At 32.7% G+C, this 15,325-nt stretch overlaps 1 protein-coding gene across 6 annotated transcripts in view; it reads right to left on the reverse strand.

The window, feature by feature from the left end:
- The window catches only part of LOC127968343 (spectrin beta chain, non-erythrocytic 1), a 90,751-nt gene that overhangs the window by 30,432 nt on the left and 44,994 nt on the right, over positions 1 to 15,325 (reverse strand). For all 6 annotated transcript variants that reach the window (XM_052569486.1, XM_052569485.1, XM_052569491.1 and 3 more), the window contains 11 exons: positions 11,636 to 11,787; positions 7,184 to 7,357; positions 6,326 to 6,417; positions 6,168 to 6,248; positions 5,977 to 6,092; positions 5,791 to 5,903; positions 4,423 to 4,610; positions 4,236 to 4,353; positions 2,880 to 3,038; positions 1,721 to 2,023; positions 386 to 539 (listed from right to left, as the gene is read on the reverse strand). In XM_052569486.1, coding sequence (XP_052425446.1) covers positions 386 to 539; positions 1,721 to 2,023; positions 2,880 to 3,038; positions 4,236 to 4,353; positions 4,423 to 4,610; positions 5,791 to 5,903; positions 5,977 to 6,092; positions 6,168 to 6,248; positions 6,326 to 6,417; positions 7,184 to 7,357; positions 11,636 to 11,787 — 1,650 coding nt within the window. The remainder of the gene's footprint in view (positions 1 to 385; positions 540 to 1,720; positions 2,024 to 2,879; positions 3,039 to 4,235; positions 4,354 to 4,422; positions 4,611 to 5,790; positions 5,904 to 5,976; positions 6,093 to 6,167; positions 6,249 to 6,325; positions 6,418 to 7,183; positions 7,358 to 11,635; positions 11,788 to 15,325) is intronic.

The following is a 15,325-nucleotide window of genomic DNA, read 5'->3' on the forward strand; positions in this document are numbered from 1 at the left end:
AATTCTGTATATGTGCGCTAATAAAAAGCAGCTCAAATGCGGTTTGGACTTCATTTGCAGCATAACCAGGGAAATTTATATTCACTATAAAAATGTTCATGACTTTTCCACAATTTATTAGTTTTCCTGGCCTGCGAATCAGAGGTTTAAAACTCCCCGTTATTTCCAGCTTCTTCATGAACGTGGGAACCTTGAGAAACCCAAACCTGGACCAGCTCTGCATGCTTCCTCGAAATAAAAACACCACTTTTACTGAATCATGAACTCTGGACTGCACAGAACTAGTCTGAACAGACTGAGCCCGGTCGAACTGTTTGATATAGTTATTCTGAAAGAAAGAATGAGTCAGTATCTGAAGGAATAAAGACTAAGGAGCTCTCCTTACCCTCCTCATCCACGGCGAACTTCTGTGCGTTGGCGTTGACGGCCTTGACGCGGTCGGCCTGTATGCCGATGTCTGCCTCCACCAGAGCGTGCTTCTGCAGCAGATCCTCTACTCCCAACAGATGCTTCCCGTAATCCTGAGACAGCAGCAGCATCTGCAGAGGACAGGAGACCAGATCAGGACATCCAACATACAGCTGATGCATTCGTCTCGTCTGATACTGAAGCTTGGCACTGTGAGCCCCAAATTCTGGCGGCTCTAATGATGCATCGATTGTCATGTTCTTCAAGTCACTGTATATCTCTGTCATATGGATATCAATGTTCCATCAAAAGAAGAAACTTTAATTTTCTGTAAAGCTGCTTTGCAAGGATTTGCATTGTGAAAAGCACTATACAACTAAGCTTCAATAATATATTTTCAATAGGTCAGAGGTGCATTTAAAATTTAAGTTTGTTGGGCTCAGTGTTATTGAGATACTCTTTCGCTTTTAGAATTAATTTGGTTTTAATTTTCAGTTCAGATTTTTTGTAAATTTGTAGTTCATTTTTCTTAGTATTTTACGTCTATGTAGCTTTCGCTCATTTTCAGTTCAGGTTTAGTTATGTCATAGTATGTCAGGATAAAGTAAATGAAAGAAAGAAATGTTGTCTTGGCAATTAGCAAAAATAAATACGTTTTAAGATTTATTTTTTTATTTCATCAATTCATTAAAATGTATTTTTCCTCTAGTAACGAAAATAGTTTTATGGATTTACTTTAACTTAATAACCCTGAGGATTCAACGTCAGGATGTGTATTTATTGTTAACTAATTGTCAAATTGAAGCTAAAACTATTAAAAAAGTGGTTCGTTCATTAAAATAAGCCTGAAATATAACACTGAAAAAAAAAATTGAAGCATGAACTTAAAGTGTATTAAACCGAAATAATATATATATATATATATATATATATATATATATATATATATATATATATATATATATATATATATATATATTTCTTGTATTTCTTTTTTTTGCACAACCTAATTTAAAAATGAAAAAGATATATATCGAGGGAGAATAATTAATTAGTTTTACAATTATGATTATTATTATTGCAAAAACAGAAGTGCATCTATAAGACCCACAAACATATAGAGCATCCTCAATCTAAGCAAATATTAGGGTTAAAAAAAAAAAACACCTTTAAACATAATAATTTAGCTGAACAATTTTTACCTGCTTCTATTGCTAGAATACATTTTTAAATCTCTGTGATTACTCTGCATCACAGCTTTTAACCCTTCCAGCTCCCTCTCCTTCCTCCACCCCTCGTCTTCCTCGCTCACCTTCATCTCGTCCATCCAGTCCATGATGTAGAGCATCTCCTGGAAGACGCGCTGCAGGCCGAGGTTCATCTCCAGCCGCTGTCTGCGGGCCTTGAGCAGCTCCAGCAGATACTCCCACAGACGCAGAACGTTGTCTTTACGCGCCGTGATGCGCTTGATGTCGTGATAGTTCTCCGTCTCCAGCTCTCTGGCCACGGCCACCACCGCCTGCACGCGCTCCTCGTACGCTGCGATGTCCGTCTCGATGGCTTCGTGCTTTTTGGTAGCTGCCTCGACCGCCTGGAGGTCGAATCCGAAATTGTCCTGCAGAAAAAAATTTGAAAGTTTAGAAAATAAACATGTGAAAGAAATTAGTTTTACTTGTTTGAACCTTCTAGGACATTTTTTTTTTTACTTTTTTATTTTTTGTTAATTCATTCAAATTTTTGAGATTTTCAGATATGGAATGTAAAAAAATAAAAAAATTATATATATATATATATATATATATATATATATATATATATATATATATATATATATATATATATATATCAAAAATCATAACTAATAATAAATAAAACAATATAAATAATATATATATTTTTTTAATATATTATACATATCTTTCGTAACAGTTCATAAATATTGTTCAGTTATTGTTTATATGTATGTTTGGTGGAACTAGAGATTTTTTTCTGGCAAAATTATGAACAGTGCTCATTTAGAGATTTATATATAATATATTTTCATATAATAATAGTAATGATAATAATAATAGATAGATAGATAAACTAATATATCAATAACATAACTGTATGAATAATAGCAATCATTTATTATAAATATGAAAATCAAAAATACAAGCTAAATAAATATTACAACAATGGTTTAAAAGATAAATAAATATTTAGTCGCAAAATTATGAAAAATATTAAAGACTGTTTTCATAAAAAAGAAGATTATAAATAAAAATGTAAATACTATTCATTCAAAATAAGTAAGAACAATATTTAAGATATGAATAAACAATTTTTTTTTATATATTGTAAGGGAACTGCGAAGGCATAAATTATAAAATGTGCGTTTTGTGTCATTTGAATGTTGACCACCAGAGGTCAGAAAATAGGATTAAATCCTGGCAGAGCTGTTTCCCACAATGCAGTGGTGTGAGATGAACCTGTGAGACGAGGCGCTGGTTCTCGCTCAGCCAGGTCTCTCTCATGGCAGCCTTGCGGTCGAAGCGTCTGGCGAGCTGCTCCAGCTTCTCCTGTCGAATCAGCTCGGTCCTCAGCGCCAGCTCACGCTCGTGCTCGGCCTTCTCCAGACGCTCCCACGCCTGCGACAACAACACAGCTCCAGCTTCACATCCAACACATTACACCGACACACCTCGCAATCACACCACAGCTAACAAATACACTTAGAATAATTCATGACAACATATCAATACAATTAAGAAAGGAAATAAACAGTTATATATATATATATATATATATATGTGTTATAAATAAATTCTATGCATTTAGTGCAGTCAATTGATTAATTGTGATTAATCACATCCAAAATAAAAAAATTGTTCGTGCAATTTATATGTGTGTACTGTTTATATTAAGAATGTATAAATAAATACACATATATACATATTTGAAATATATCAACTTTTTTTGTAAATATATACATACACGTGTGCGTGTGTGTGTATTAAATATAAACACAAACACACACACACATATTTATATTACATATTTAAATAATATATAAAAATATATTTATTTTGCATCTAATTGCAAAAAATACTGTGATTGCACCATATTTCTAACCTCACAAAATACATCAAAATAAGGAAAAATCCAAGGTAATAATATTTATTTTTATGTAGATAAATAATTAATCCTAGCCAGTTCAAACACAATTTGCAGCTTAAAAATAAAATTACAATAAACAATAATAATAAAATACTTTTTTGTAAATAAACTAGTACTATTCAATGATTAATCACATCCAAAATTAAAGTTTTTGTTTACATAATATATGATGTATTAACAATATTATGTAGTTATAAACACACACACATACAGTTTATATTTAGAAAATATTAATATGTATATACATTTATATATTTATATTATTATATTTTATGTTATAGATGAATATATTTAATATATAAACAGCATATTTTTCTTTAATGTGTACATGCATGTGTTTGAATTTATATATTAATTTATATATTAATTTATAAATATGTACATGCATGTGTTTGAATTTATGTATACACATAATAAATATACACAGTACACACTCATATAAAATGTAAACAAAAACCTTTATTTTGAAAGCGATTGATCGTGACACTAAAACAACCGTATGAATACATAAAGTAAATGTCTAAATATAAAATAGTGTAATTATTAAACACACTGGTGTTGTATCGTAGTATTACCCTTGCAATATGCATCAAAGGAAGATCATTTATTCATAAGCGACACTGAAAACCCCACATGCAGCTCCTAAATGCAAATGAGGTCGTTCTCACCTTGTTGATGTCTGAGATGAGTTTGCCCTCTCGAGGCATGTACACTTTCTGGTTGTTGGCCCTCATCTTGCTCTGGATGGTGAACAGAAGCACTTCCAGGTTGCCTTTCTCAGTGAATCTGTGGCGAAAGAGTTGAAAGTGAAATCCAGGCGTGTTATAATGTGTTGTGTTTCCGGCGGACACTCACTTGGGTGGTTTCTCTACGGTCCTGTAAGTGTTGAAGGCCTGGAGCTGCTGCTGGACTCCGACCAGAGAGTTTGCAAACTTGCGGTTGTTGAGGATGATGATGGTCTGCTCAATCCACTCCAGCAGATCAGACGCCAGAGATTCATATTTCTCGATCATCTTCTCCGTCTCGATGGCGTTGTCCAGCACCTAGTTAAGACCAACAGATCTAATTTCCCAAAGGAGATACAAGCTGCATTGCAGCTAAACAGCAGGTAAAGATCAAGCTTTAGGTCATTTACTGACATTTTACCACATCTTTAGTTGAATGCACACAAGAATTACTACATAATGAGGCATACCGTGTGGCTATAACTTGTTCAAAATATGCAACAAAGACTAAACCTATTACAGTTCAGAAAGTAAACAGATGAAAGAGATGATTTCATGTTTTAAAATCAACTTATCAATAATTAATTAAATAATGTATTTATTTTAATAGCAACATTTCAATGAAAAAGTACAATTTCATAAATTTAATTATTCCTATTAAAATAAACAAACATTGTGCAGACTGAAATAATTAACAGATTTAATATTCTAAGATTTGCATGTATAGTATGTACATATTAAGATGAGAATTCTGTTTCTAATAATTTTTTTATTTATTCGTTTAAATTTAAAATTTATTTAAACTAAATATTTAAACTTAATTTACAAAAATATTTAATAAAACTTACAAAACTGATAAACAATGAATAAATAAAACGCATAAGACTGAAATAAACTTGCTTTGTGAGATATTTATTAATAAACAAATGTAAGACAAAAGACCAGTTGAAATTATGTAATTACATTTTAAATAAGAATTATTGAGGTATTTATTTCTTATTTATTAATTAAATGTTTTATTTCATAATGATTTATGTTATTTTTAGGGATACACAATATATCGGCCACCATATCGGTTTCAGCCGATATATATTTATTTTAATGTTCTCGTTATCGAACCGATAAGAAAAGATTCTTTACACGCAAGTAATGCTGTCTAGGGACTTGTTTGCATTATTTTTAATATTTGTGAGGCTGCTTTGTGTTTGATTATGTTGGAGTGTTTAATGGCTTTTAATGGTGAGATTTTATTTTTTTTGTAATCAGGCTCTCAAAAATTATATACAAATTTGGATTTAGATTTATCGGCCAAAATATCGGTTATCGGCTTTCATATATAAAGTATTATCGGTATCTGTATCGCCAAAATTATCATATTGGCGCATCCCTATCCTTATTTTAATAGCATTATTCAACTTAACTGATAAATAAATAGCGTGCATTAATGCTCTTTCATAGGAAACATAATTTTCTAGTCTTTTGCAGACTCTTTGCAGACCTTTCCGATGCGTTTGCCCTCCACCTTCAGTGCCTTCATCTTGGAGAAATAATGGTAGTATGTGACGACATAAGTGATGACAGATTTCTCATCGGGATGGTCAACGCTGATATCTGCAACAAAAGACAGTGTGTTATCATCTATCTTGAGGAGTTACAGTGATGCAGACGCAGTGAGAGCTCTTACCTTCGGGGTCCAGGAGTTTGGTGAGCCCCAGATGTTGCTCTGCCAGGTTGAAGGCGTTCTGCAGGTTGTAGTGAGCGTTGGACTTCTTCAGTTTGTCGAAATCAATCAGGTCTGGCCTGGACACATTGCAAGCATTGAGAATGAAGCACATTGAGTCTTACAGGAAACTAATCTTGGACTGAAATCAGTACCTGTGTTTGTGAATGAGGGCGTTGAAAGCCATGCCGTCACGCCAGCTGGTGGTGAAGTTGTGGATGTTGACGTTGGGATAGCTGTGAAACACAAAGCAGAGCGGTCAGATATCAAGGACTCGGACACGTTTGTGTCTTTATTCTGGACGTCCACTCACCCTGCGGTCTTCATCTGGCACCACAGGAGCAGCGCGTCCTTGGCCGAGCGCTTCTCTTTATTGTCTTCGGTCTCTACGCTGATGTCTTGGATCTGTAAACATAATGGACTTTTTGGGCATTGCTTTGACTATAGCGTGATGGACATTTAATGCTATGTGATGTTATTAGGGCGGAGGTTTTCATACAGTAACAATAATAACAGGATTTAGATTTTTTGTTTGTTAAAAATCTATTTAAAAGTTAGAATTAAATAAATACATAAATGTAAATAAATCATACATCCAATAGTAGAGTACTATAGCAAGTAGGAACAAAGTATAGAAACAAAATATGTTTGAAATAAAAAAACTATAACTATACTATACTGTACTATAGTAGGTATAAAAATTTTACAATGTAAAGTAATTTAAACTGAATATTTTTCAATTTTTTTCTTTTTTTTATAAAAGTTAAAAAATCCAAAAATGTTTAAATAATTTTTTTGATTTTTATTATTTAAATAAATAAATAAATATAAATATATATAAATAAATATATATATATATATATATATATATATATATATATATATATATATATATATATATATAACAATAAATCTAACGGTACAGTACAATAGTAAGTAAAAAGAATAAAATACTTTTAAGTAAACATACATACAGCACTTTCACTTTTTACTTTCAGTACAGCATTATACAAAGTAGGAAAATAAGCGTTAAATTGTAAACAAATATAAACCAAATATTTTCTGTTTTCTATTAACTAATTAATGTGATTCAAATTCATTTGTCCATTAATGTCCCTCACATGCTGATGATCACATCTGAGGGGTCTATGGTATCCAGAAGATGCTTTACCTGGAAGCGGAGGATGATGGTCCAGATGAGTCCGAGCGTGAGGCGGTGGTTTCCGTCCACGATATCATGTGACCCCATGTTCTCCAGATGCACGCGCTGCTCCTTGAGGAACTGCAGGGCCTTGTCCACGTTCTCCAGACAGTGGATTCGCATGCGGCCCTTCGTCGGCTTGGGCTGCGCACAGATCAGAACATGTGTGTGGATTATACTGCTTTATAACATGCATGCATGCTCATTTCCTAATGCATTCTTATCTGAGCACGGTAAGGGTTAATATTGATATCCATTGCATGCAGAAACCAGTAACTGGAGCCGTCAGACTCAGCACAGCACGACCTGCAGACAGGTTCAGCGGCTATTTTTCTTTCTGACACATTTGGGGAAGGAAAGAAGGTCTCACAGGAAAAGCTGTGTGTCAAATGATACGATATATTCAACGCCTCAGGAGGGAACGTGCTATTTTTTACATTAAGGCCGAGTGAAGAAGACCAGAGTCACCACAGTTCTTCAGAACTCTTTAAAATAACTTTGCACGTAGGGATATGCATGAACTTTCCTGGAGCTCTTATGTTTTTAGGTCACGTAGAGATGGGTAATGAGTAAGCGGGTTGTAAAACAGCGTTGTGCTTCGGGTGATGTTTCTGAGGAGACTCTGAACTGAGGAGTGGCTGCTCTGCACGTCTGGAGAAAGCTGCATGTAGTATATACAGTAGCTTACATGTCCCTGGAGTAGTTTGTGTCCCTGGAGCACAAAACCAGTCGTTGAGATTTAAACATCATCTGAAAGCTGAATAAATCATCTCTCCATTGATATATGGTTTGTTAGGATCAGACAATATTTGTCTGAGATGCAACTGTTTGAAAATCTGGAATCTGAGGGATGCACAAAAATCTAAATATTGAGAAAATCATCTTTAAAGTTGTTCAAATGCATATAACTAAGTTTTGACATATTTACACTAGAAAATGTACAAAATATCTCTATGCATCATGATTTTTACTTAATATCCTAATGATTTTTGGCATAAAAGAAAATTAATTAATAATTTTGACCATTACAATGTATTTTTGGCTATTGGTACAAATATACCCCAGAGACTTAAGACTGTTTTTGTGCTCCAGAGTCATATTTAAATAATATCTAGAAAGCTTGAGTAAAGAAATATTTTGTAGTAACTGTAGTAATAAGAAGTTTAAGAAGAAATAGAAGAAATAATACAACAATAAATAAATACAAATGTATATTATGTGTTTTAAAAAAAACGTTAAATGAACAAATATGTAAATATAAAAAAAATGAAAATTGTATTTAAATAATATATATTTATTGCCACTGTTATCTGATAATAAATTATTTTATACGTAAGTTTTCACTATATTTTTTGATTTCTAAATGGAGTTTTTCTAAATTCTGGAGAAAGCTGCTGTGTGATATAATGGATGAGCTTGAGAGCAGGGGTCGAGCGGCCCGTGTCTCTGGAGGATTGGCTATCCCATCATGCTTAGAGAGACGGCTCAATCAGCAGCTGAACCTCAGCGGACGAGCTTGAGGTGAAGGGACAGCATTTCACTAATGAGATGCAGGACAACGGGGCAGAACGAGAGGTGCACATCCATCCTCCCTCTGAGAGCGGGTGAGAGGACCACACACACACACACACACACACACACACACACACACACACTGCAGAGACTGCGGTGCAAGGCATGACTTCAGCAGTTTTCTATTGGGCGGATGCATCAGAAAAGCCTTTCTGTAAAAGAAAGAGTGACTGTCTGATTAACCAATCACACGATCAGATCACAGATGAAAGCTCAGAGCCACGGGCATCTATCTAAAAATATTTCTTATCAAAAACTATTATTTTTTATCATTTATATATATATATATATATATATATATATATATATATATATATATATATATATATGACAACATTATTTATTAAAATTATGTATATTATAATATATATATATATATATATATATATATATATATATATATATATATATATATATATATATATATATAAATGATTTTTATTAAACATTTTGCACTATGCATATTTACAAAACTCCCGAACTGACTAAAATGATTCGCGAACCCGCTCCGAACTCCCGAACTGATTCAAATGATTCGCGATCCCCAAACTGACTCAAATGATTCGCGAACCCGCTTTGAACTCCCGAAGTGATTCAAATGATTCGCGATCCCCAAACTGACTCAAATGATTCGCGATCCCGCTACGAACTCCCGAACTGATTCAAATGATTCGCGATCCCGAACTGACTCAAATGATCCGCGATCCCGCTACGAACTCCCGAACTGATTCAAATGATTCGCGATCCCGAACTGACTCAAATGATCCGCGATCCCGCTACGAACTCCCGAACTGATTCAAATGATTCGCGATCCCGAACTGACTCAAATGATCCGCGATCCCGCTACGAACTCCCGAACTGATTCAAATGATTCGCGATCCCGAACTGACTCAAATGATTCGAACCAGCTACGAACTCCCGATAAGACTCAAATGATTCGCGAAGCCACTCCGAACCTTCGAACTGATTCAAATGATTCGCGATCCCGAACTGACTCAAATGAGAGCTATATTTGGAAGTGGCGGTACTGAGTAGGGGTGCGTACCGGCCCACTTAAAGCACTGATTAGATACATTTTTAGAAACTGCTGTATAGCATTTTATGCAATATTTATCTAATAAATAAATATAATTATATTTTTTAAATAAATAACAATTCCTAATTTGAATGTATTTATACAAACACATTTTAGTTAAATATGTTAAATTGTTAAATGCTTATAAAATAAATGTTAATAAAACGTATATGTATATAAAATTTGTTATTGATACAAAACAAAATCATTGTCTTTATCTATCTATCTATCTATCTATCTATCTATAGTTCTGTTTGTTTTGTTTTGTATGAGAAAAATGTCTGTACGCTATCTTAAAGTTGTATTTTATCATATATTTACATAAACCATCCATTACCTAAAAAAAAAAAAAAAAAAAATGGACTGAATTAAAAAGGTGCTGCTAACATGCTTTATGCAAAGCTTGAGGTTTCTCTTTTGTTCATAATCGAGCATATATTTGCGATGAATCAGGGTTGTGTTTGGATGCTTGAACTTGCTGTATCTGTGCAGACAAGTCCTGACAAAACAGCCTTTCAAAGCCATGGACAGATTCACTGTCTGCCAGATGAATTATGGCCACAGAATAGTTTGATTAAACAGATAAAGGGGGAGGTACTGACACACTTGAGGGAAATTTATGAGTGTGTTATTTTTCAGTAAATGGTTGCTATAGTAAGTGAAATGGAGCACGAACACAGATCACAGTCAGTGCTGGTATTGATGCATTCTGGGTAAAGGTTTCTTCCTCTGGACTTGCCCGAAGCGCTTGTGTAAACCAATCTAGACGGGCCGCTTGATAGGGTTTGAAACACAAGCTCCACTTCGACTGCTTGCCAAAACCAGCCACGACTGTACTGAGTCAGTGCAAGAGAAAAGAGAGAGGAAGCACGAGAGAGAGATCACTGACACAGCTCAGTTTAGGATGTGACTCGTGGCCTCGGAGAAGAAGAAGGAGGCATCTCCTCTGTTCCTCACTGACCAGTGATCTTATCGTCAACCTTGAGAGATAGTGAAAGCATGTGTGAACATAAACACTGCGCTCACACATGGGGCTCCTTCACACACACACACACACACACACACACACACACACACACACACACTCACACTCACACGCACACCCACTCACACACACACACACACACACTCACACTCACTCACACACACACACACACTCACACACACACACAAACACACACAGACACACACACACACGCAAACACACACACACGCAAACACACACACACACACAAACACACACATACACACACACTCACACATTCACTCTCTATGGAGGTAAATCGTTACCATAACTTGAGCGGTTGAAAATCTGAATTTGAGAACTTTTCATATCTTTATACAAAAATCTATTGAATAATTTTCTTTATGCAAAATCTATTGTTGTATTTTAATTTTGTTATGAAATATGATCTGGGCATGAGCTTCATCCTTCTCGTTATCTTTATGTCTGTTGTGATCGGATCGCAGATTGCACACACTTCCCATCTGTGCTTCTGTAAGCAGACGTCATGAGTAATGCACTCCTAAAGCTGGAGTTTCAACGGCCTATTTTCTCCAAAGCTTGTGCTTGCTGGACAGGAAAGAGCCATTTCAGGCAATTATCTGACTCACATGGGTCAATCAGAGTGAAAGCAAAACCACTGGGGTCGTGAAACCAAACACAGTTATCTGAGCGACGGATCTGACTCACACTAAACAGACATCACAATAACACACGCCCAAATATGGGCAGTGCCCCGCCCCCTGCCGATGACATCATCAGCCCGACTCACCAGTCTCTCTCCGGACAGAACCTCCAGCAGCTTGATGAGCATCCGTCCGTCGCGCAGGTCCATGTAGAGATCCGTGATCCGACAGGACACGCGCGCCAGGTGTGAGTTCACCCATTTGGTGAAGGTCTTCTTCTGCACGGCCTCTCGCTCGTCTGCAGGAACACAATACAGAAATGAACTCTCAATAGCAATGCGTTCTACTACAGTTCCCACTTAATTGTTGGAAAATCGCTCATGCAGCAACAGCAATATTATGAACTACAACAAGGATCAAAAGTGAATTAATAGTATCATAAATACTATTTTTAATGCTTTTAGAATGATAAAAAATAATACTAATATAAGAAAAAATATAATAAAATATAATTTTAATACTTTTAGAATAATAATACATTTACTTAGGCCGATCGAAAACCATTTATTTAATAAAAATATATTTTAATAAAGAATTCTGTAATATAAAAAATAGAATTTAAATAAAATGCTATTTTAATACTTTTAGAAAAGTAATTAAAATTTGTTTAAAATTTTGTATTTTAATACAAAATTATTTAACATAATACAATTTCAGTAACTTAATTTGATAAAAACAATTATGACTTAAACTTAGGCCTTTCTAAATTCATTTAATAAAATAAAAATGTTAAAATACAAATAAATTACAAAAAAACAATAGAATTTAAATAATGATTTAAATAAAATACTATTTTAATACATTTATAATAGTAATTAAAATGTGTTTACAATTTTGCATTTTTATACAAAATAGAAATTTCAGAATATATATATTTTTTAAAGATTTCTATACTTCTACAACGATGGATGATTATGATCATAATACAAAATAATAATAATAATAATAATATAATAATACAATAATACAAAATAATAATATAATAATATTATTATTTTATATTATATTATATAATATTATATATTATAGTTTATAATTTTATATATTATATTATAAATAATAATAATATAATACAAAATGATAATACAAAATTATTTTTAATTCATTTTGATTCAAAACTATTTCATATAAATATAATTGTAATACCAATTTAAATAAAATAACCTTTGTGATATATTAAAATAATAAGAAAAATACACTTATCTAAAATGTATTTTAATTTGATTACAAAGGATTTCATATAAAATAATTTAAATAATAATCATTTAAATAAAACTATTCTTAAATAACAAATGATGATAATAATAATAATTTCCCATGATAAACTATTTTAAATAATTTTCCAGGTTGTGTAGTTATTAAACTGTATGGTTATGATTACCAATCAATGTAACAATAATAATAAAAAATAATCATGATTTTCCAACAGATTTCACAGCTGAACTTTGTTGTTTATGTGCAATATTTAGACTGGTATGAACTAGATCTTCTAGATAGAAATGAGGCTGTTGTAATGATCCACAAATATTGCAACATTTCCCCCCAAAAAACACCCAAATACCACCGACTGTTTTTCTATGAGGAACCAAATGGTCTGTGTGAAGCCACACATTCACCCTGAGACCCAGTCCTTCTCCCTGCCAACTCTTCTTCTGGACTTTTAAACCATTCTCCCATAATTCATGAGCGAGCAGACGATTTCGCCACCAATCAAGCGCAGCGAACAATGCGAGGCGGCGCTGTGTTTATTTATGCTCCGCCCCTCGGGTGAGCAGTTCAAATGCAGCTATTTATTTATAATCCTCCCAATTTTCCTGTTATTGCATTCCTGGTCTTCACACAGATGTAAGCGTCTGAATCAATTGTTGCAGCGAGACGACTAAAGAGGACAGGATGAGCGAGGCCAGAGCGAGAGGGAGGAGGAGGAAGGACAAGAATGAGGCGAGAGAGAATGGAGGGAGAGGCCGTGTGACAGTCTGACCCCAAACACAACAAACAGAGGAAGAGCAACATCTGCCCCTCGAGCAGGACACCGGCCAGGAACATCCACAGCTGGAACCGTTTAAAGACCTGCGCCTGACCCCGGGTCAGTCCCACACAAACAGCTGACAAGGAAATGGAATTAAATATGTATAAGGAAACTGATTTAAAAAAAAGAAATTAAATAAAATAAAATAGATATTTAAAAAAAGGCAAATTTAAAAATTAAAACAAACTAAAATAGAATTTTGTATAATGACATTTATTTAAAAAAATTATTACATCAATTAAAATAATAGATTGTTTAGGACAACAAAAAGAAAAATAAATAAATAAAATGTTTAAAAAGAAAAAAGGTACAATTAAAACAAACTAAAATACAATTTTGTATAATGAAATAAATTAAAAAATGACAGCATAAATTTAAATTAATAAATTGTTTAGGAAAACAAAATAAAATTAAATAAATATTTTAAAAGGTAAATTTAAAATTAAAACAAACTTAAATAAAATTTAGCATAATTAAGTTAATATTAAAAAGATGATTGCATAAATGTCAATTAATAAATTGTTTAGGAAACCAAATGAAATAAAACACATATTTGAAAAGGTCGATTTAAAAATTAAAACAAACTAAAATAACATTTTGTATAATGAAATTAATTTAAAAATGACGATTGCATAAATGTAAATTAATCAATTGTTTTGGACAACAAAATGAAATAAAAATAAAATAAATATTCTAAAAAGGCAAATGTAAAAATTTCTACAAACTAAAATAAAAATGTGCATGAATACAAAAAATTATACAATAGGACAATAAATGAAATAAAATATAATAAATAGTTTAAAATTTAAACAAATTTAAAAATTAAAACAAACAGTTACATTTATTTAAAAAAAGAGGATAACAAATGTAAATTAATAAATTGTTTAGGACAATAAATGAAATAAAATAGAATAAATATAAAAAAATTAACTAACTAAAATAAAATTTTGTATAATGAAATTAAATAAATTTAAATTAATAATTTGTTTATGAGAACCATTAAGAATTCTTGCACTGTCTTTATTTTTTATGATAATTAAGCACTTTCCACCTGCTGATGATTACTGTGATGTCATTTTACATGCTTTTACATTTTCACTTTATTACGAAAAATAACAAATTCAATTTCACAATATTGTAATATTTACCATGATAAATGTGTGTACCCGTTATGAAAATAATAAAAAACAATGCAAAATATGTCAGAACACAAAACAAAAACAAAAAATATATAAATATTTTGTATAATGAAAATACATTATAATGAAATATTGAAAATATTTGCATTGTGAAATAATTTTTTTATCATAATTTAATAAAAGATTTTTAGCAGCATTTGCACACATTTTCTCTCCTAGGTGCAAAAATTTGAATTTTACTTTAGAGCTTTTTTTTAAATATAATTACTGTAATTTTCACCAGGATAAATGTGCTTAAATTTTAAATAATGAAAACATTTCTTGGTGCTAACATTTACTTCATTTTCCTCATGCAAAACATTTCCTATATATATATATATACTCCTTTTTGAACTCCTGTGTTCTGAAGCTCATGCAGTGAGTGTGTGAGTGTGAGTGTGTGTGTGTGTGTGTGTGTGTGCGTGTGTGTGTGTGTGTGTGAGTGCATTGTAGACAATGAGAAACACACTTGAACAGCATGTGCAGCACTGATGATTGGTTTTTCCAAAGGCGACAGAACAGCTATGAAAGCAAATCATACATCGAAGCATCGCCTCTCCTGTCAAGCT

Source organism: Carassius gibelio, chromosome B11 (assembly GCF_023724105.1).
Source record: "Carassius gibelio isolate Cgi1373 ecotype wild population from Czech Republic chromosome B11, carGib1.2-hapl.c, whole genome shotgun sequence".
In the NCBI taxonomy this organism is placed as follows: domain Eukaryota; kingdom Metazoa; phylum Chordata; class Actinopteri; order Cypriniformes; family Cyprinidae; genus Carassius; species Carassius gibelio.